Source organism: Gymnoscopelus microlampas (assembly GCF_963454915.1).
Source record: "Gymnoscopelus microlampas genome assembly, chromosome: 7".
Lineage (NCBI taxonomy): Eukaryota > Metazoa > Chordata > Actinopteri > Myctophiformes > Myctophidae > Gymnoscopelus > Gymnoscopelus microlampas.
The window spans coordinates 53183944-53207318 of NC_139944.1; the positions used below are offsets into that span (position 1 = coordinate 53183944).

At 42.8% G+C, this 23375-nt stretch overlaps 1 protein-coding gene across 1 annotated transcript in view; it reads right to left on the minus strand.

Moving 5' to 3' along the window:
* Positions 1 to 21116, minus strand: part of LOC311049205 (growth/differentiation factor 11-like) — a gene marked incomplete at both ends in the record, with an annotated part of 49848 nt that extends 28732 nt beyond the window's left edge. Inside the window, one exon of the mRNA XM_084062698.1 lies at positions 20585 to 21116. Within this exon, the coding sequence (XP_083918824.1) occupies positions 20585 to 21116 (532 nt within the window). The remainder of the gene's footprint in view (positions 1 to 20584) is intronic.
* Between the last annotated feature and the right edge of the window lie 2259 nt (positions 21117 to 23375).

Consider the following 23375-nt stretch of genomic DNA (forward strand, 5'->3'; position numbering starts at 1 on the left):
AAGGTACAGGCTCGTTTTTGCTATTTACTCTGGCAGTTAAATAAAGAGTTAATAATGAGTGAGTTAGATTTTCATAGGTGTGTCCAGACTAGAGCCAAGGGCATGGCCAATGTGCAAGCATGATAGACAGTATTGACCCTTTGTATAGAACTGTACTTTCTGTGTTTTTTTTTTACATTTTATTTCACGTTATTCCAACCAGTTCCTTTCCCCTCCATCAGGCGCCCCGGCTGACAAGGGGGAGGCAGTATAGAGACCAGGATCCAAGGGTTTTAAGCGACTTGAACTTGGAGGTGACGAGGTCGAGGAACTCCGTCTGGTGGAGTCTCAATGAGCATATATTGAATATTGAAATTCACTTATCTCCTCTCGAGCAAGAGACGGTTACATTCACACACCAACCTTGACACAAGACATGGGAACGTGATAAAAACAAAACCTGTTCTGTATATATTTCTGCATCGTAAACAATAACATAATAACCAAAGGACTCCATGAGACCACTACATACCTAATGTTAGCTAACAAACTAAATGCTTATTAAACGTACAACATGTCATCACCATTGGCACTGGTCAGTTTATTGTTAATCGTTCAGAAGCCGACACGGTGAGAACTTACTCGTCTCTTTTCTCGAGAAAACAGTAGCAGCTCATAACCTTAGTGCAACGTTTGCATTCCGGTGTAAGTAGCTGTCATAATGGGACATATATAAATTGATTTAGTATCACAAGGTTTGCACACAAAAAATCCCTGCCTACATGGGCATGAATGTAAGACAACCTCACATTCATGAATGTAAGACAACCACTACTTCACATCATCTTTACTTTCATAAAGGCATTTTGACACGTAGAAGATGAATGCCTACAACTTCTTATTGATAATTGTTATATTCATTAGGCAGGCATGACTAAATGACAGAACCTTTATAATGCGTTATATGAAGCTTACGTGTAAAGTTCAATAAAGATCTTTCCTCTCACGCTAGCTTTAATTGTACTTCATTCTTTTCTGGGTATTTCAACCACGTCACTTCCTCATTCCCACGCTGTCAAAGCCTTTCATTCACAATCCTAAACGTGTACTGTACTCTATTAGCCAATCGGATTCTTTATATTTGAAGTCAGCCAATCAGGCGATGGGGTTCCTGTTTTACAAATATCAGTGCCTCTCAACCGGTCATCCTCTTTTCAGACCAAAGTGTTGAGAATCCCACCTCAGAGTCCTGCCCAAGCTCCACCTTGCAAGGTCTCTATTGTCCAGGACTTCAGTAGGAAGGAGGTCTGGACCATTGTAATTCCTTGTTTACTACCCTGAGTCTCTCCTCGATTCACCCCGCCTCTAGCTGGTGCAGAATGTGTCTGCTAGACTTTTATCTAATACATGTAGAAGGTCACATATCACACCTGTGCTTGCTTCATTACATTGGCTACCAATTGACTGGGGAATCAAATATTCTACAAATTAAAATATTTTAATCACCTATAAAGCTCTACACGGGCTGCCCCCAAATTATGTAACCGAACTACTGCGCCCCAATGTCAATGTGAGATTGAAATGCCCATGGCAACACTATGTATTATGAACGGCAACACGTTTATTTCTCTTTCACTCACTCAACAAGCCACTCACGCTGGTCAAGAACTGGCCGATTGAGTGCCTAAACGGAGGTACCGTAATTTGGCGGAAGTACCGCCCAAGGAAATTACTTTGATGCATTACAAATCTGTTGACATTCTCCATGAATGAAAGCCACTAGGAACAGGAAAAACAGTTATTAATACAAACCACTGCTGCGCCCTCGACCTGGCAAGCCATACCGGAGTATCATGAGCCATAACAAGAGACATGTGGCAGAGTTTTTTATCTAGGAGCTGTCAGGCTGCTGAACGAAACCTAAGACTGTCGCCTGTGCTTAACTGATTTGCACTACACTGATGCACTTTTAATGTGTTTAGGACCTTCTTTAGGACTTCTAAGCACTACATGTGATTTAGGACCTCTTTAAATGACAAGATACTGATGTTAACATGCTGCTTTCTCAGGCTGTTTGTGCTCATTCTGTTTTCCATAATTTACTGCTAATCCTTTTCTTTTGCTCCCTTGAGTTGCAAACGTGAAAGCCTGCATACACAAGAGTTTCACCTCACCTTTACCTTTAATTGTGTTGTGACAATAAAGTTGATTGATTGATTGACAATGTGTGTTAGCATAAAACACCTTACTGTGAGGACCTGGTCATTGGTGACATACCGGTCAGCTTTTGTTAGGAACTGCACCTGCCCCCGATTCAGTACTTATCCCATTGCATGTAGCACTTAGGCAACCCTGATGCCTTGATCATTTGAAAATATATTTAGAATATTTTATATATACATATCAGGGACGCACAGATATGGATATTCTTGGCCGATACCGATACAGATGTTTAAAATAAAAATGTAGCCAATAGACGATACTGATACCGGGAAACAAATACATCTTCATTATAAGAAATAACTGTTCAGAATCTGCAGAAACACAACATAATTGCCTTGATGCAAGTAACATTAACGAGTGTAAATGAGCGTCAGCTGGACAGTGCCACGCACACCTCAGCTGTGCTGAACTGAAAGTGACTGGAGTTAGTTAAAAAAAAAAGCCCTTGAATATGACTGAAGACATGATAATGTTTACTGTGATTATGGTAAGCTTACATTTCATATCACAATCACCATAGAGTAAAAACTCTTCGAGACTGATATTGACCGATAACGGCAAATATCAGCCGATACCGATATGTGCCCGATATATCGGTGCATCCCTAATATATATATATATATATATATATTGAAAAAATATCTACCAACATAAAGACATGGTTTCACACAAAGCATGTATGGCTGTTGTGTCAGAGAGCATACAGCAACAAAGCAAATGCAACATTACTGTACGTGCAGCAAGCTCCCAGCTAGTTGAAATAATCCAATTACACCAATTCAACCAAACCTCAACAAGCATGTCATTGTAATATCTAGCTGCAACTCTCTCCCATGTGCCAGTAATCAAGCTGGCACATGCTGGAAAAGAAATCTGGAAAAATCAGGGAAAAAGATCAAACCATCACTTTTGGTGAAGATTTCACCTCAAAACACTTAACCACCTTATACAGTATACTAAGTAAACTAATACTTAACTCATTCCCTGCCTAGAACGACTAAAACGACTTCTGTCCCATAAGACATGCCTGCCTAGAACGACTAAAACGACTTTAAAAAAAAATGTTTTTACATTTTTTATTTTTTTTGACCCAAAGACCAAGGAGATATGATTTTTCGAAGATCTAGACTCCCATTCACTTCCTTGTTAACTTAAAACTTAAAAATTCTGTATCTCGGCTCCTGAGTACTTTTTTTTCATTGAAAAATCTTGGCAGTGGGCAAACGCGGCCAGAAATAATTCAGGCAGTGAATGAGTTAAGTTGACTGAGATTGGCTCGATATTTGTTCCGCTTTTTTCCCCCTCTACACCAAATCCCTTTGCCAAAAACGAACAATCTACAAGCTCACAATGTGCCACTTTGCGATGTGTTTTGAGCTTGTAGATCTGCTATGCCGAACGTTCACCGGCTGCCCTAGTTCACCCACAGAATAGGGATGCTAGGGATGTGGTTCATCTGCTTGCCTTACATTATGTTTTACCCAAGTTTACCCAAGTTTACCCAGAACAGCTGGCCAGGTTCATGAGTCATGACCGTCATTGCTATTTTCAGCGTGTGTCCTTGATGGTATACAGCAGTGGTTTTCAACCTTTTTCACGTCAAGGACCCCCAAATTGACACATATTAGCCCAGGGACCCCCATTTGAAAAGATATGCCAGGGACTCAACCATTTTGATTTCTTGGGGCTCCCAATCTACACTGTATCATCATTATCAGTGTTCATTTAACTCTGAGGGTGTACAAATGGAACCAAATGGACCCGTTAGGGTCCATTTGGTTCCATTTGTACACCCTTAGAGTTACAGACATATAAGGGTCAATTTGGTTCCTAATTATTAATTTGGCTGGGGACCCCCTGGAACCCCCTCAAGGACCACTGGTTGAAAACCACTGGTATACAGTATAGGCCTACTGTATATGGCTACTACACTTTGTCACTCGACACTGAAGTGTTCAAAACACATCCAGCTAAAAGTATAAACACAGCTTCAGTCCGACTACAGCTTGTCAACCAGCACTGGCCTGTAGATTCCGTTGTACAACAAAAGTTTAAAATTGGGCTAAGTGTTTCATCAGACAAATGGATTTAGTTGATGATCAACAATCTATTAGCACTATTAACACCTCCTGCAACATCTCAACTAACCTGGCCTGGCATTGGTCGGACCGATGGCGTCGTGGATCCATGCATGTTGCAGGTTGTAAATGCAACTTGCAAGGATCTGCGCCTGCGTATGGTCTGGCGAGCGCTAGGCTAACCCTAACCCCCTAATTAGCACTGTCTCTAACTACCCCCAAGAGACAGTGGGGGGGCAGGAGCATCCACTTTGACACAGGCCGTGGTCTGATCAGCCTCGGTCGGGTCGCCTGGAGGAGGGTGTCTGTTGCAAGACCCGAAACACCCAGTGACTCTAGGTAACAACACTGATGACATGTCCAAGTGCATCAGTCGATGGTTTTATTGACTTAGAATTGTCTTTCATATCAATTTGTTATATAAAAAGTTTTTTTTTAATTAATCAATCGAAAAATTCACCAATGGAATAATAGAAATGATTGATGATGGCGCTCAGGTGGTGCAGTGGTAAAGTACCTGCCCACCACCGAGGCGTCTAGGGATTGGAATCCACAGTGATGCATCATTCTGGCTTGGCCAAGCGTCTGTAAGAATACAATTGTACTGTGTTTTGGGGGTTATGGAAGCCGGGTGGGGAGGGTGATATTTGTCACTGCACCTACTGTACTCCTTACGGGGTGGGGGTGGCACCTGTCAGTGAGGAACGTTTAACGGGAAGAGTAGGATGATGGAAGTGCTACGCCCTCCCAATGGGGGCTCGTCCCTGGCGAGCCAGTAGGATACAACAGTATGTGTCCTCCCGGTAGGGACTCCTCACTGGCAGGTGAGCCAGTTGAATACAACAGTAATTGTCCTCCCGGTAGGGACTCCTCACTGGCAGGTGAGCCAGTAGGATACAACTTTATTATGTCCTCTCGGTAGGGGCTCCTCACTGGCAGGTGAGCCAGTAGGATACAACAGTATTATGTCCTCTCGGTAGGGTCTCCTCACTGGCAGGTGAGCCAGTAGGATACAACAGTATGTGTAAGCCCTATTTTATACCTAGGTTATTTGAAAATAGCCGATCTACAAGGCGACAACGGCGACTACGCGTCGCATTGCGACGCGTTGTGAGCCCCCCCCCCCTCAATGTAGCTGGTCTTCATAGCGATGTCCAACCCACTGCGTTCTCATTCCCCCCAGATTCTGCACAAACATGGGGATGAACTCATTCTACTATTATGCCATCGAAATGTGGAATACCCTACCAACAGCCGTCAAAAAGTGTGACTCCCTATACTCTCCTTCAAAACCAATATAAAAGAGCACCTGTAATTTACAACTGGACCTGGACAAGTCTTATAGCTTACCAAAATAAATGACCCCGTTTCCAATGTTTTTCTGTAAATATACTTTTACTGCTCCTAGTATTGATCTCATGTGTAGTAGTAGTGTATGTCTTTATATGTCTTGATTAATTGAATACAGAGGACCGCAATGGAAACAACCCCTCAGGGCTTTTTGTGTTATCCTTTTAGCATTATTGTACAAACTGTACCTTTTTGCAAACTGTTAATGAAGCATTCAATCAATCAACAAGTGTTAAACAATGCTAAAGTTAAAGCTACATAATGCTAAAGCTAATGCTGTCTGGAAACAATCTCCTATTTCAACTGTACAATTCATCAAAAAGAGTTTCTGACAACAGTTTAGGGTGTGCACAATATTGATTCATTTCACATTTACAATGTATAGTTTAAATGTAGTTTTCGGGAGCTTCCTCCTTGCACTATACACGAATCCACGGAGCGATACCCTGCGCGCAGCCATTGCTGCGGTGTCAACGCTCCGCGGACGCGACACCGCAGCAATGGCCGCCTACAGGCAGCTACAGGCAGCGCGTCTGTGGATTCGTCTATAGGGGAGTATGACGTGAAGCAATGACCCAATGATGCTATAGTGACGATTCCCTCTGTCCGATCATTAAAGCTGTAGTTTCAAGTCACCTTTAGGTTTGGCCTCAGCTCTCTTGGAACCTCAACTGAGGTGATATTAAAAAAAAAAAGTGGCAGGTACTTTTTACTAGTAAAAAAACAGAACAGTTCAGCCACTATACCATGCGGTTGAAAAGCACCATAATTTCACTCTGTGTTTATAGCCAGCATGTTGTTTTCAAGGCAAAGGAAAGAGTTCATGTCAGTGTCAAGGTACAAATTACTTTACCAAACTAATGGGGGGGGGGGGTAATTACCCCCGTTTGGAACCTCACTCTCCACGATAGCTCCGAGATGAGGTCCCGCTGCAGAGGGTCCCGGCAGAGGTTGAGTCCGGCAAAAGCCAGTGAAGATTAACCCTTTTCGCATTATCGTGTCCAAAAAGTAAAGGTAGTCCGAGACTCTGAGACACCTACAGATGTTTGCAAAGTCAAATTTAAGCGACAGGGTTGAAACAACCGTTAAATCGCTTATTTAGTCAGCCTGTGCCATGTTTTCCCATTCAACCCCAGGTGAACCCCCCCTACGGCAGCTGCCAGTAGGCCTATACTGTTCCCGATTCGACTACAATGGGGAAAACATGGCTCAGGCTAAATAAGCGATTTAAACTGTTGTTTCGTCCCTGTGGCTTAAATTTTACTTTCCGACTATTTTGCAAACATCTGTAGGTGTCTCCGACCACCTTTACTTTTTGCATACGATGTTGCGAAAAGGGTGATCTTCACTGACTGCCGGACTTAACCTCTGCCGGGACCCTATGCAGTGAGGTTCCAAATGGGGCTAGGGGGGTAATATGTTATAGTATATATTCATGGACATATTGTATTGTAGATCGTCTCTGTCGGGTGGAAACCTCATATGCCCAAAACTGTTACTTTTCAGGATGCAAATTCAAAAATAGCAAAAGCTCGATACGCGTCGCTTCGCGCCGTGTTTCGGGCTTGTCGATCTGCTACTTTTGATGCTTCTGTGTGACCCCTGTAGTATGATCAAGCATGGTGTTAATTTACGAAAAAACACAAAAAGTTAGAATATGGACATAAGAGGTTTCTGGCCGACAACAACAACGATATGTAAATCTGATCTTGATACGACTGACCTGTTAATTTGCAACAGGTTTATGTTAGTATATAATCACATGAAAAGCTGCCGAAATCTGTGCTCCAAATGTCAATAAGTCCTTCAAATGGGAGTTTTAGTCGGTGTGCTTGTCTCTTTTGTCGGACGTTGTATATACACTATCGACTAAAGCTTTTCTCTTCAACGTGGCCAGTATCTGATTTCCTCTTCCGACTCAAATCGCTGAGTTCTGTATTTCCCCCCCGCCCTGCTTTATCACATCACATTATAACATAAAATCAAATTTCGTCTTTTGTCCCTCAAGAACATTTAGACCTTTTATGGACAACGTGCTTCTTTCCATAATGAACTTCCTGAGCTGCTACGGCAGGTGAAAATGCAACCACAGGCACATGCTCTCATCGCTACTTAAAAAGGGTCTAATTAAATTTTCATGTGGATGATCATGAGGTAATCCACTGTTAACTGCATCTTCTCCAGCGCAGCCCGTGGCCTGGTGGGATCCGGCATTGTGCCCATGCAGCATTTCCTCTGCTATAACCCTTTAACACCGGCAGAGCATCTGTGTCATTTTACCATGAGAGAGAGAGAGACAGAGAGAGAGAGAGAGAGAGAGAGAGAGAGAGACATAGACATCAGAAAACTTTTCAGAAAACTCTTAGGATTTAGAGCAGTAGTTCTCAAATATAGCAGATCTACAAGCTCACAGCGCATCACTTCGTGCCATGCTGCGAGCTTGTACATCTGCTTTTTTTTTTTTTTTTTAATGAAAATCTTGAATAATTTAGATTTTTTTTTTTACACAAATCTTCTCTTCTGGGGGTCCCTGGCACGAAACATTTTCAGATGGGGGGGTCCGCGGCCAAATACATTTCATTTTGGGGGTCCTTCTTGGCACGAACAAGTTTGAGAACTACTGATTTAGAGAGCATTTGTAGAATCAGCCTCAGGTCTTAATGAGTTAAATGCCTTTTAGGATTAATGGACTGTTCCATAAAAAGATGCACATCTCCTCTCTCCCTCAACACACACACACACACACACACACACACACACACACACACACACACACACACACACACACACACACACACACACACACACACACACACACACACACACACACACACACACACACACACACACACACACGCGTGGATAATAATCCCTTCAATGATCTCCATTTTATCTTTTCTCTCTCTTCGTCTTCCCCTCCTCACTCATGTTCCTACAAGGGCTTAATTACTGGTGTGAAGTAATTATTTCCTTTATTAGCGAGACGTTGACATCTGTTTCAGGCCTTTTTAAGTGTTCCTATAAAATCCTTCCATGATTTCTGTCCCTTTAGGATGGAACTGGGCTGCTTGTAGAGCTCCCTGTGGACCAACCTCCTCCTTCGCCCCCCCCCTCCCACCCCACAAATCCTCCCCCATACCCCCCCACCCCACAGCCCACCCCTCTGCCCACTGCAGGGACCAGTGGTGGAAAAAGTACTCAAATGTTTTACTGAAGTAAAAGTATCAATACTGCAATGTAGAAATACTCTGTTACAAGAAAAAGTCAGGGATTCAAAATTTACTTGAGTAAAAAATCAATTTTTGGTATCAAAATGTACTTACATGTAAAGTACAAAAGTGCTAAAATGTTTGAAAATAGCAGATCTACAAGCAGATCTACAAGCAGATCTACAAGCAGATCTACAAGCTCACAACGCGTCGCGATGCGACACGTTGTGAGCTTGTAGATCTGCTATTTTCAAACAGCCTAGGTATAAAATAGGGCTAAAGTGGTTAATGTATGTTTTAGCATGTAATAATTTATGTCTACAAACAAAGTAACTAGTCGTGACTAAAGTTTTCAAATAATTGTGGTGGAGTAAAAGTACAATGTTTGCCTCTGGGACGTAGTGGAGTAGAACATGTACTTAGTTACTTTACACCACTGCCCCCAGCGACACACCTCCAACTCTCGTTTTCGCGGGCACTGAGAATCACCCCCCACCCCTCACCCACCCATCCACCCACTCAGCAATCAGCTGGTCTTTACTACTTTATCATTTTAGATTATTATTATTTTTTTCATTTCATTTTTTTGTTTGTTTGTTTCTTCTTCTTTTTGTCAAAGAGCAACAATAATGCTCATTGGCTGGTGCAGCATGCATGGGCAAGAATTAAAACACATTTGAAAATGTTTGAACACATTTCGAAAACATCAAAAACGGCAGATCTATAAGCTCACCATGTGTAGTGATGCGTCATGCCGTGAGCTTGTAGATCGGCTATTTATGCGATATAGTCATACGCAACGTGGTATACGTAGTTATGCATAGCAGTGGTTTTCAACCTTTTTCTTGGGGGTCCCAATCTACACTGTATCACCATCATCAGTGTTCATTTAACTCTCAGAGTGTACAAATGTGTACACTCTCAGAGTTACAGACATATAAGGGTCAATTTGGTTGCTAACTATTAATTTGGCTGGGGACCCCCTGGAACTCCCTCAAGGACCACTGGTGGTCCCCGGACCACTGGTGGTCCCCGGACCACTGGTTGAAAACCACTGATACATAGGGATTAAGTGGTGCAGTAGATTCTAAAAAAGCTGAACCGTTCACAAAACATCCCCGAAAAAGGAGAGCAAGAGGAACAAGTGTCACATGGGAGAGAGCGTGGGAATAAAGGAAGGAGGGTGGAGGAGAGAGATTCCTAAGGTCCCGGGGAAATTTTGTCCCTGTATTAATAGACTTGGGTTCCCTTTGAAATTTTATTAGCCATAAAGTTGGCAGCGTGTTGTGCAAATTTCTACAGTCGCGCCAGTTTCTTAAGTTCTTCCTTGAAACAAACCTGGCAACACCACCGTGGCTATAAGGCCGGTCAAACAATGGCCGTCCGTCGCCTAAAAGTTTAGCTTTGCCTCGAGGTTTTCCCTTCAATTGATGATTGAAGGGGCGCCCAAGCAGGGAGAAGCAGGTGTCAACGTCAAACAGAGGGACCTCCATGGAATGAATCAATCCTATAAAAACCACACATAGTCTTCAACTTCCAGGCAGCAAACAGAGAGACCGGTGGCTTGAAGACACAGTGCTGTCTTCTGCCTGGCCTGTCCTTTTAGCGCTCGACCTCTTAATTTTTATGGTTCCTGCGCCTTCAGGAAATGACCCTTTTATAGGGTCAACACTATAAAAGACTTGTTTTTTTGGGGTGGGAGTGGTTCGAGAGAGAGAGAGAGAGAGAGAGAGAGAGAGAGAGAGAGAGAGAGAGAGACACAGAGAGGGAGAGAGAGAGTGTGTGTGTGTGTGTGTGTGTGTGTGTGTGTGTGTGTGTGTGTGTGTGTGTGTGTGTGTGTGTGTGTGTGTGTGTGTGTGTGTGTGTGTGTGTGTGTGTGTGTGTGTGTGTGTGTGTGTGCGCGCGCAAGTGGCCACGCGCGTGTGCACATTTGTGCATGTGTGTGGGTGTGTGTGTGTGGGTGTGTGTGTGGGTGGTGGGGGTAATAGTGTTCAAGTTACTACCGGTTGGTCTTTGCTGCCAAAGAAAGAGACCCGATGAGGTTAATAGTCTCCTCTTCCAATATATCACGTAGCTGTGAACTCTGTGACCTTTTTTGTCAATAGGAGAACTTTTCTCCGGAGTGTGACAGTGCGTGTGTGCGTGTGTGCGTGTGTGCGTGTGTGCGTGTGTGCGTGTGTGTGTGTGTGTGTGTGTGTGTGTGTGTGTGTGTGTGTGTGTGTGTGTGTGTGAGAATATTCGTGTCTAAGTGCAGATGTTGACATGTGAGTCTACATTCATACGTGCGTTTGTGTGTGCAGGTCTATATACTCTATATATAATCTGTATGTAATTGTGTGAGTTTTACACTTAGACATGCTTAATCAACAGCATTACGCTGAATTACATAGCAATGCCAACCTGCGATTGTGTATTACGATGCACTTCATCTAGGCAAACACAGAAGTCGGTATCAAAAAAAAACATTCCAGTTGTTTAGGTTTAAATCAGTTGTTTCTCAAACATTGTCATGTCAAGGGCTCCCAAATTGAAAATGTAATTGGCCGTGGACCCCATCTGAAAAGATTGTGTGCAAAGGACCCCTATAAGAGAAGATTTGTGTTACAAAATATCAGAATTGTAAAAATGTTGTTGTTTTTTTGTGGACATTTTTCAAAAATAGCATATCTGACACACCGTGAGCTTGTAGACCAGCTATTTTTGAATAGCCGAGGTACAAAATAGGTTTAAAGCAGTTTAACTTATTTTCATTCTATATTGTTACTCAATTTGCTAGGGAACTCCTGGAACCCACAGTAGTTAGCCCAAAAAAAAATACAAATTTTCTATCAATTACTCACCCCATGAAGCATTGACTCTTTGAGTCTCCTACCGAATACATCTCTGACACTGAGCTGTTAAGAGAGCTGACAGTAGAACGTACCATGTAGAGTTGGTCATTTTACCACTTAAAAGCTATATATACTTAGTGACAATGCCAAAGACTATAAAAATGGTACCCACTGCCTCCCTGCTTGGCACTCAGCATCACCATCAAAGGGTTGGATTGGGGGTTAAAGGGATAGTTCACCCAAAAATGTATTTTTTTTCTATCGATTAGTCACCCCATAGCGGAACCACAGCCGGTCATCAAATTATTGGCTTAGGAATGCGACAAAAACAAAAACAATAGCCATGAATTCAAGTCTATATGGGGTGACTAATCCATTTATCCAATCATTTTTGGGGTGAACTATCCCTTTAACACATCGGGTGCCAAACATGGTAAAAAACGTGTTTTCAGAGAGTAGCGCTTAAGTGCCGAACACGGTAAAAACTGTGTTATCAGTATTTTGTTTTTTTCCCTTTTTTTCCACCGGGGGGGGGGGGGGGGGGTGCTAGCGCAGCTCTGGAATCACCCATGGTGACTCTGAGAAGGAAGGGTCAGATGGATCACCGTGCCAAAAAATCTATCTCCTTGATAAAAAAAACCTCCGTATCTCCTTAACTTTTTACAGTGGGGAAAACGAGTCATTTTCGATGGCCGATTACTCCATAATGGCGACTCGCGTGAGAGATGTTATTGTTCCAGGCGTTAGCCAGGACCATCGATCGTCGTGCACGCATCCACCGTTTGCGTGTGGGTGCTCGCCGTGGAGTCCACAGCTATAAACATCACAGCCTTACAAACGATGAGATCTCTGGCACTCAAAGTAATCTGTTTTAATATAACGCTGGCACCCGTTGTGTTAAGTCCCTGCGAGATACTAGCATCACGGCCAAGGAGTGGTACTTGTCCATCATGGTCAGGCGATGGATGTACTTCAAGCAGCCTCACGCTACAGACACAGAGGTAAACTCCTGACCTCCTGACCTTTGAGGCCACAAACTCATGAACTGTTGGTTCGACCGCCGGGGTCCACCAGGGCTCCATACTAGGTCTGTTAGTATTTCCCTCTACACCGAATCTCTTCACCCCCAAAAAACAGCAGCTCTACAAGCTTGTAGATTGGCTGTTTTTTGCCTGGAATAGAGACGCTATATTTCAATCAGAAACGCTCACGTCAAAGTAGATTTAACCATTCATTGCCACAAATGGAATACAGTTAAGCTTGGCGTTAAAGCTCCGCTCTTGGGAGAATGTCACTGAATTTTGTCGACGCAGCCTGCTAAACATATATTCAGGGAATGCTTAAGCAAATCCCCCATAGGGATACAATGTCAACAATAAGTAGTACATTGACATATTAGTTTGAATTAGCAGATATACATGATAATCACAAGTATTTGAGCCTATGCCAGACTCTAATCAAAAGGTGGAGGCTGGGGTGGAGGAGGAGCTAGCAGAATGCATTGGTTCAGCAACCAAGAAATACCTAGAGAATTCGAATCGTATTTAAAGGAACCTCTTTGCTAATGCGTGAGCTGTGATTGGAGTGTGAATGTGTGACGTAATGACCAGCAGTGCTGTGAATGGGGAATAGAAAGCTGATGTTCAACATCAGCTGACTGACAGCTAGTTACAGCTTTGGCGTGCAAGACGTCTGTGTCCTGCATGAACTAACACTATGCTTCATATAAGGTTCAAGTGGTTTATGAATAACTTTAGCTGAGTTCTTTGCGGCACCAATGACAATGAACCAAATGGAAATACTGATGTGCAGCTCCAACGTCTCTTTAAATGGCTTTTTGTTTCCTGTGCACCACCATGGTCCTGTCTGTTGAGCAGTCATCTATCAGTGGATCTATAAGCCGGCGGGGGGGTGGGGGGGGGGGAGCAAAGATCACAGGCCTTGTCTGTTCGGAGGTAGAAAGGTTGCGAAAGACTGCTGTCAGCCATTGGTTCTCAAAGTGGGGTCCGCGGACCCCCAGGGGTACTTGGGGGGGTTCCAGGGGGTCCCCAGCTAAACGATGGATAGGAACCAAATGGACCCTTATGGGTCTGTAACTCTGAGAGTTAAGATAACATTGATTTTACAACATGAATTAAGGTCCCAGAGATAGAAATGCCATTAAATGGGGGTCCGTAGCCCTAATGCATGTCAAACTGGGGGTCCTTAAAATGTATCTTTTCAAATGGGGGTCCGCGGGCTAATAAGTGTCCATTTGGGGGTCCTTGACATGAAAAAGTTTGAGAACCACTGCTGTAAGCAACTCATGACTGGCTGACTGGAAGTGCTGGACATGAGTAGTTAAATTGCATTACTACGAGAGAGGGGTTGGGGAGAGAGAGAGAGAGAGAGAGAGGGAGAGAGCGAGAGAAGGAAAGAGGAAAGGAGGTGGAGGTAATGGATGGATGGGAAAGGAAGGGTCTGGTCTAAGCACCATGGACAGGTGACAAATGAGGGTCCGTCAGGGTCAAATCCTCGACCCCACCTCAGGCAAGGCCAGCTCCGGCCCCTGCACCAAAATACATGTGCACTGTGCACATACATAGTACACGTGTGGACACACCCTCTTTACACACACAGATGCACACATGCACACATGCACGCGCGTGCACACACACGCACGCACACACACACACACACACACACACACACACACAGCTCATGTTTAAAGGCAGATTGTGTGAGGAGAACCACGTCTTGCTCCCTCCTGACACTCACTCACTCAAAATGCTGCACCACAAACTGACCATCAGGGAAAGAAGACATTCATTCCGTCCTTCAGATGATTCAGGTTTTTTTATTTCAATAACACAAAGACAGCTGAAATGTTCCCCTTACATGACATGTTGTATGGAGGAGGGCTGTTTGAGCACACACTTACAATCCTCAGTGTTAATCAATCCAATTTGCAACTCTTGAGAGTGTACAAAATAACACTAAGGATTTCACGGTGTACATATAAAGTGCCGCACTACGATATAAATAGCTCCCACTTTTCCATGAAATTTCATAGTAATTAGAAACCAGGAAAGCATGGACTGTGTCAACCCCCACTGCGGCGCCCACGTACCTTGAGTGGAATACTAAGAAGCAAAGCACCACTGGCACGGGTCCAGTTGAGCATGTACCGTGTGAACCCACATGGCCCATCAAAGAGCAGCGCAGCACCACTGTGAAAAGGGTGATTGGGTTCGAGGTGCGTAGGGAGTTAAGTGTTTGAAGTCCTCCTTCTATCACAAGAGACCGAGGAGGCACTTTTTCTGTAATCCCACGGGATCGCTGTTATAAGGCAGCGAGCAGCGCAGAGAGAGAGCTAACTCTTTAAGACCGGGAACGCATCTGTGTGTCATTTTTAGATGTCCTTGGGCTATTAAAAAATAGCAGATATACAAGCTCATAGCGCGGCACCGAGTGCCGCGCTATGAGCTTGTAGATCTGCTATTTTTTTTTAAATCGTGAACAACTTTGTGCAAATCTTTGAATATATATATATTTAAAGCTAACTAAAATGTTATCGCTTCTGGGGATTCTACAAATGTCTTCTAAATCAGTTTAAAACAGTTTTCTGAAACACTTATGTTGCTATAATATTAATGTCATTGTCAAGGAGCCCCACAACGATATGTATTTGGCTGCGGACCCCCCATCTCAAAAAAATGTGTTCCAGTGACCCCCAGAAGCAAAGATTTGAGTAAAAAACAATTGCTTTATAGATATATATTCAAAGATTTGCACAAAAAAAAAACACGATAAAAAAAAAAAAATAGCAGATCTACAAGCTCATATCGCGGCACTCGGTGCCGCGATATGAGGTTGTAGATCTGCTATTTTTGAATAGCCAAAAGTATAAAAAATGGATAAAGTGGTTACACAGATGCGTCCCCCGGTCTTAAAGGGCTAAGGCCGCCATGGGGCAAAGAAAAGAGATGCAGTCGTTCTGTTTCTCTCGCAAACTCTTCTTCTTTTCCACGAGTATACCGGGGTGGCGAGGGAACGGAGAGAGAGAGGGAGGGAGGGAGGGTGGGAATACAGGCATTATAAAAGATGGGGGGGGGGCGTGTGTGAAGCGCAAAGTACTGGAGCAGATTATAAAAAATGATAACCTAATGCAGGGGGATGAGGTGAAGACAAGAGAAGATAGATCTTTTATATGGATCCCGAGGGGATCTATGTACTCAGGTGCCATAGTAGCACCGCAGTAGTACCGTATATGATACATAGATACATCATACAGGTGCTGCAAGTATAATAAGATAACGATTAACCACTGAAATCCTCTGTTCTGCACTTGGTGTGCTCCTTCTGTAGTGTACACCAAATCTTTTCAAGGAAAAATAGCAGATCTACAAGCTCACAACGCATTGCGACTCGACGCATTGTGAGCTTGTAGATCTGCTATTTTTTTTGCTAATATTCCCCTCCAGAATAATGGAAGCTATACTGCAGCTCTCTCTCAAGTGGTTAAAAATAAGTTAAATAATACAAAATAGAAGAACTTAAAGTCTGACCTGGCCCATCTGCACTCGGACTGACTGGGGTTATAGCATAAAGTATGAACTATTACTAGATATAAATGTAGGCATAAAGTATGAACTATTACTAGATATAAATGTAGGCATAAAGTATGAACTATTACTAGATATAAATGTAGGCATAAAGTATGAACTATTACTAGATATAAATGTAGGCATAAAGTATGAACTATTACTAGATATAAATGTAGGCATACGTGGAGCAGAACAGAATAAATCCATGGGTCTGTCAACAACTTCTCAAGCTGCTGTCAAGCATTTAAATACTTGCACAGTGATGGTTTGTAATCATGTAAAACATTTACTCTCGCACCATGTGAAGTGTTTCTCGGAGAAACACTTCACATGGTGCGTGTGTGTGTGTGTGCGCTCGCACGTGTGTGCGCAAAATATTTCAGTACTTTTACTTTTGGTACTTTAAGTACATTTTGATGCCAATACCTTTGTACTTTTACTCAAGTACCTTTTGAATTCTGGACTTTTACTTGTAACAGAGTATTTTTGTATTGCAGTATTGATACTTTTACTTAAGTAAAACATTTGAGTACTTTTTCCACCACTGCGTGTGTGCGTATGCGCGCGTGTGTGTGTGTGTGTGTGTTGGGTGAGTGGCAGGGGAGCCTCATATCTATCCTGGCCGCCACGATTATGAAATTTTACATGACGATTAATTGTAATGCGAATAATTGGGATTAACGATTTCATAGTTTTTCTGTCGTTGAACACAGGAACATTATGAACAAAAATCAACATTTCGGTTTGGCTTTGTCAGGCTTTGAAGTTGCACAGGTGCAATTATGACAAATAACCCAAATATACAAAGAAAAACATATTTAATAACTTTCTACTCTCAAAAAAACGTTCTACTTTCAAAACACTTTCACAACGTGTGCGTTGTGAGCTTGTAGATCTGATATTTCCACATTTTTTTCAACATGAAATTGATGATTATGCAAAAATAATTGCAATTATCTCAAATAATTGTGATTATAGGCGATGATGTAACAGGCTAATCGTTGACAGGCCTAATCCCGGTCTAAGGACAGGAGGACCAGCGGTGGTGTGTCGCAGCTTAAACGCTCCCCCGCCCCGGAGGTCAGTGTGTCATGCACACAGGGACAGGAGTTCCAGCCTGTCATAATGTACACGTTAGATAATCCAACAGGGAATATGTTAATACAATGGAGTGGTGAGTGGTAACAGCTGTTTAATACAGTACTGGAGGGAATAGGAAAGAAGGAAAAAAAAGAAATACATGACAGATGAAGTATGAACCTTAAGGAGTCTTCCACAGAGCCAGGGCACTCACTGCACAGTTAACTCTTAAAGTGTAAAAATGGAACTGTGGCTCTATTTGTCTTACCATGCCGTCTCAGTTCTGGGCATATCGTTATAGACGTAAGTACGTTTTAGAAATACATGACATGCTAAGCTCATTGAATCCCTACTAACTATGCCAACAACATGAACAACATGAACTTTTTTTTATCGGTGAAGTGCAATCTTCACATTCTTCAGAGGAACAAATGCTGTATTTTCCAATTGTAAGACAGGCTTATGGTCATTTGTTTCTAATTGGGCCTCAATAGAAAGTATATTGAGAAGCCCCCCCCCCGCAAAAAAAAACATTGCAGCCTGCTATGATTATATGTTGGGTAAAAAATGCTGTGCTCCAATCAGTCTTACAAGAAAGAATTAAGTGACAACGTGCTGTAGGCTAATAATCGGTGTTAGATACATACTGTAAGCCTTTAACTGCATATTCTCTGAGACAAATAGATGAAGGTGGAATATAAAAACCTTCCTACAGAAACTAAAACAAACAATTGACGAACGTGATCTATAAAACGTGTCACTGGGCTGAAATTAAAACCTGCCATTTTCAATCCAACTACCAGGCCTACCATTATTGAAGTCTCTGACAACACATGATGTGAAAGTCGCGCACGGACACGCGCACACACACACACGCACGCAAGCACGCACACACGCACGCACGCACGCACACACACACACACACACACACACACGCACACGCACACACAAGGCCTATCTTTGTTCACTCGTGAAAAACTCATTATTTGGAGGGTATTTCATTGGCCTTGTGCAGAATATATTACGTGTGTAAATGTTGTTGAACCACGCGATTCACCACTAAGAGGTCACACACTCCCCTCGACCCCGAGTGTTTCTGGGTCTTTGTGTACTCCGCAGTGAGAAGGGAGGAAAAAGCGAGCTGCGCCTATAAACTTCGCATTTAAAAGGCAAGTGCGGCCGCGGGGGGGCCGCGGGGGGGGCCGCTGCATGACGGAGACAATGGCAGCTTTTTTGACACACTTTTTCTCACTGCGATGAACAGCAGGGAACCCGGTAGAGCCTCCTATAAAGGGAGCGATAGAGCACAGCTGCTGGGGTTCAACAGCAATTTTATAAAATGCCTGTTTGGGCAGCCAGGCAGGCCTAGCTGGCACTTTATCTGTAGATTTATTATGTCCATAATACAGATCTTACATGAAACTAGTATAACCACTGGACAATCAAGTGCTTATAGTTATAGGGCATGATGACCAGAAGACAAAATTAATACATAATAGGGCCTATATAACATCTAGCTTTATATATGCAAGAGAAACATGTGACAGGGAAGAGACTGCGAACCAAACATTATCATTATCATTATAGGCTGTGATGATGCACTTGACATTCAAAGGTCTGTCATTCATTCACACTGTGGGCTAAACGATGATGATGCCCACCTGGAACCCAAAGGTTTGACCATGGTGAAGCAGCTGTGAGCGGCACTAACAGCTGGAGTTTAAATGAGTGTTAATCTGTTAATTAGCCTATTATTATACACTCATAGTGCAACTGAAACTCCCAATCACGTCACGCACGTGTGCGTGCATAACGTGCGTGTGTGCGTGCGTGTGCGGTGGCCTCAACAACCCTTGCATTGACCTAAACCCACCCCCCACCTAGTAGATAGGACTTTACCAAAGAGCCTTGTCCTCAAAGCATCGTCATAATCATCATCATCATCCTCATCACCACTCATCATTATCATCACTATCATTAGCACCAACATCATCATCCTCATCATCATCATCCTCATCATCATCATCATCATCATCATCACTATCATTACCACCGACATCATCATCCTCCCCAGCATCAGCATCAGTGTGTGAAGACAATAGCACCTCTATTAATAGACTTAAAGACTTACGATCCTTTTTTATAGTGACAACAAACACTGATTATTATTGATTTATCAGTTTGACAACCTTATTGCTTAACCAGCCGACAGTGGCAGTTTTAGCAGTTTGGAAGTAGGTAGGCAGGCTATAAAGTAGGTCAATTATACTATTAGGCCTACCATATAATCCAAGCAGAATGAGGTTGGTTATGGTCACTGACTTAAATGAGGTTTCTGGATGGAAACTTGACTTGGACGGATGTCTAACTGCAGCCTCTCGTTATGTCATATGTGTTGCCAGTCAGCCTGCACGTTCACACATAAAACAGTTGCTTTCTTTTCAAAGTGCAAATAGTTTATACAGTAGCAGTGGTTCTCAAAGTGTGGTCCGGGGACCCTCAGGGGTCCTTTGGAGGGGTTCCAGGGGGTCCCCCAGCTAAAATAGTAGCCTTTTAACCTCTCTATCCATTAATATGTTGGCTATTCAACAATAGCAGATCTACAAGCTCACAGCGCGTCACTTCATGCCACGCTGCAATCTTGTAGATCTGCTATTTTTGAACATTTTTCAAAAAATCAAAAAAATGTTTGGAAGATTTTGAATCTTTTTTTTTAACACAAATCTTCTCTTCTGCGGGTCCCTGACACAAAACATTTTCAGATGGGGGGTCCAGCTAAATACATATCAATTTGGGGGTCCCTTGACATGGAAAAAGTTTGAGAATCACTGGGGCTATATAATACATTGGTTCTCAAAGTGGGGTCCGGGGACCCCCAGGGGTACTTGGGGGGGGTTCCAGGGGGTCCCCAGCTAAATGATGGATAGGAACCAAATGGACCCTTATGGGTCTGTAACTCTGAGAGTGTACAAATGGAACCAAATGGACCCTAACGGGTCCATTTGGTTCCATTTGTACACTCTCAGAGTTAAGATAACATTGTTTTACAACATGAATTGGGGTCCCAGATATAGAAATGCCATTAAATGGGGGTCTGTAGCCCTAATGCATGTCAAACTGGGGGTCCTTAAAATGTATCTTTTCACATGGGGGTCCGCGGGCTAATAAGTGTCCATTTGGGGCTCCTTGACATGGAAAAAGTTTGAGAACCACTGATATAATATATAATAAATAACAGCTCCACTCACGCTCTGAGGCCATGGTGATGACTGACTCCGTGGTGGCGTGGTACTCGTCCTCCTCCATGAACTCGTCCTGGGACGACGCGTCGCCCTGGAAGTCGTGGTGGTCCAGCAGCTGCTGCAGCGGCGGGGCCTTGGGCAGCAGCTGGTTGACCACCTCGCGGCTGATGTTGGGAGCCTGCTTCAGCCGCAGCTTGCTGAGGATCTGGGACTTGACGCTCTCCAGCCGCAGCAGCTTGCTCTGCTCCCTCCACACGCAGGCGGAGCACTCCTCGTCCAGGATCGACGAGTGCAGCCCGAGCAGGAGCCCCGCGGCGTCCACCACGGACCCCGTGGGGTCGGCGGCGGACCCCACGGGTCTGCTGCTGCTGCTGCTGCTGGAGGAGCTGCCGCCGGAACTGGAGGAGCTGTGGCTGGAGGAGCTGCTGGAGGAGCTGCTGCTGCCGGCCGGAGGCAGCAGGAGGTTGGGCTCGTCGCTCCCAGACTGTCCCAAGGAGATCAGGACCGTTAAACACAGTAAAAAGTTGTACCTCGGCATGATGATGAGGATGAAGAAGAAGTAGCGCTGGTTTAGCGGCGGCGGTGCAACTAAAAAGTTTCTCTTTGAGCTTTTTATCCGTTTATGAGCGTTGTCTTGTCTTTGAAGATGTTCTCCTTTTTTTATCCCACTAAAGGTAGGAAATCAGTGATATTCATTTATTCCAATTCCGGATCAACCCCTTTAGCAATAAATACAAGCCAAAAAAAAAGTGCGTTCCTTCCAAATAAAGTCTCGGTAAAAGCCGGATGTTTTAGTATTTATTGAAAGTGACAAGTGATCTTGTCTAGATTAATGCATATATATCCCGCTGGTACATGTAATGATGGTGGGTTTGTTGTTGGTCCTTTTCTATCAGAGATAACAGTGTTTTAGTCCATGTGAGAAGGAGGTGTGTGAGGGTATCAGGGAAGGTTCTGTCACTGAAAAATGTGCAAGTGCGTTGAAAAAGGGTCCTTTATATATCTGGTGGCCGGTGTGTCGTAATCCGTCTCCATTGGCTGCGATGCAACAAAAGGCTTTTAGGTCTGAGTGTCACTGAGTCAAGACGGATAGGAGAGAGAGGAGGGACACAGGGATGGTGATATGGGAGAATCAACCTGATTACAGCATTACTGTAATAAGGCTTTATTGTAATTAAGGTATTATTTATTATTATTATTATTGTAATTAAGGTATTATGTATTACTATTATTTTCATTAAGGTATTATGTTATTGTAATTAAGGTATTATTATTACAGTATCATAAGCAGAGGAAGGTGTAGTATACCACTGTTTCCCAAACAAAATGTAATGATGTTTCAAAAGACTTTCATGAATAGATTAAAAAAAGAAAATATATATAAATTCCATAAATTAGAAAACAAATTGTTTAAGAAGTAGTGAAAATAGCAGATCTACAAGCTCACAACAGGTGCGAAGCCACACATTGTGAGCTTGTAGATCTGCTATTTTCACTAGTTTGGGTAGGCTACTGGGGAAAACCTATCATTTCTCATTTGGGTCTCGAGCTAAAACGTTTGGGAACCATTGCTGTATACAGTATACCTGTTTAATAGGCCTACCTATTAATATTAGCTGCAGAAACTTTTATGATATCGTAAATCAAACTCTATATACCATGGAACTGAAAAGTGGGCACCATCCATGCTCCAAGCTGTTCTGCAGCATGCTACAAACTTTATGATGGTTTGATGATGATGGTCAGGCTATGGCTCTGTCTAAACTATTTAGACCGAAAATGTGATAGGCTTATTTTGGAATGCAAGTATTTCAAATTTGTCTAATTGATGAATAAATATTCTAAACCCATTAGGTGGATTTATTATCTTAGGTTGATTTTGTAACCAATTAACAAAAAGCAGTCAAATTCAACATTGAAATAATATGTTGTTAATTAATTAATTGCATTAAACATAGTATGATTCAAATGTATGCATAAACAGCATTGGTTACTTTTAATATTCACCAGTGCTTAATATTGCTTTTAGTCATATACTGTAGGCTACTGTTACCTACAGCATCAGTAAGGGCACATTCCCAGTCAGTTTAAGAACTTCATATTTCCAAAATGCATGTACTCCTGTAAAACCATAAAATTATATATAGTTTTCATTGGTGTGATTATGCTTAATGACGTTTGTATGCTTCCTGGGATGAATTGTGAATGTAGAAATGTGAATGTAGAATTTTGCACCACTTGAGTTAGCCATCAGTGTGACCAATGACCAACTACCTACTGACATCTACTGGTGGGATAAAGAGTTGCAGCATCTCAGTGGCAGTAGACCCCCTTTCACATTAATGTTCAGGATTTTATTGAGTAATCATTGCTATCATCATCATGGTTATTTTTGAATTATTTTCACCGTGCAGGATTTGATTCCCCCACAACTTTATTTAAATGTAGGGTAAGTGATTTGCTTTGGTTAAAATAAGTGTTAAATAGCTCTATATTCTGATAGTACTCATTGCTATAGGGTGTTTGTTCAGTATTAGGAGTCTCCTTGTCTCTCCACCTCTTTATAAAACAGAAAATACATTTTCGTTTCAGTTTCAGTTTCATTTCCAATTTTATCCAACCAGGACAGAGAACTCAATCAGGATATAGATTAAACAAGTGAAATTGGAAGTGATGACACTAAGAAATGAGCAGACAAAATTGGAACTGGAACACTATACAAAGTAAGCTTAAAAATGGGTACTTTCTCCTGATTGGCTGAGATTTTGACAATATATTTTCTGTTTATTAAAGAGCT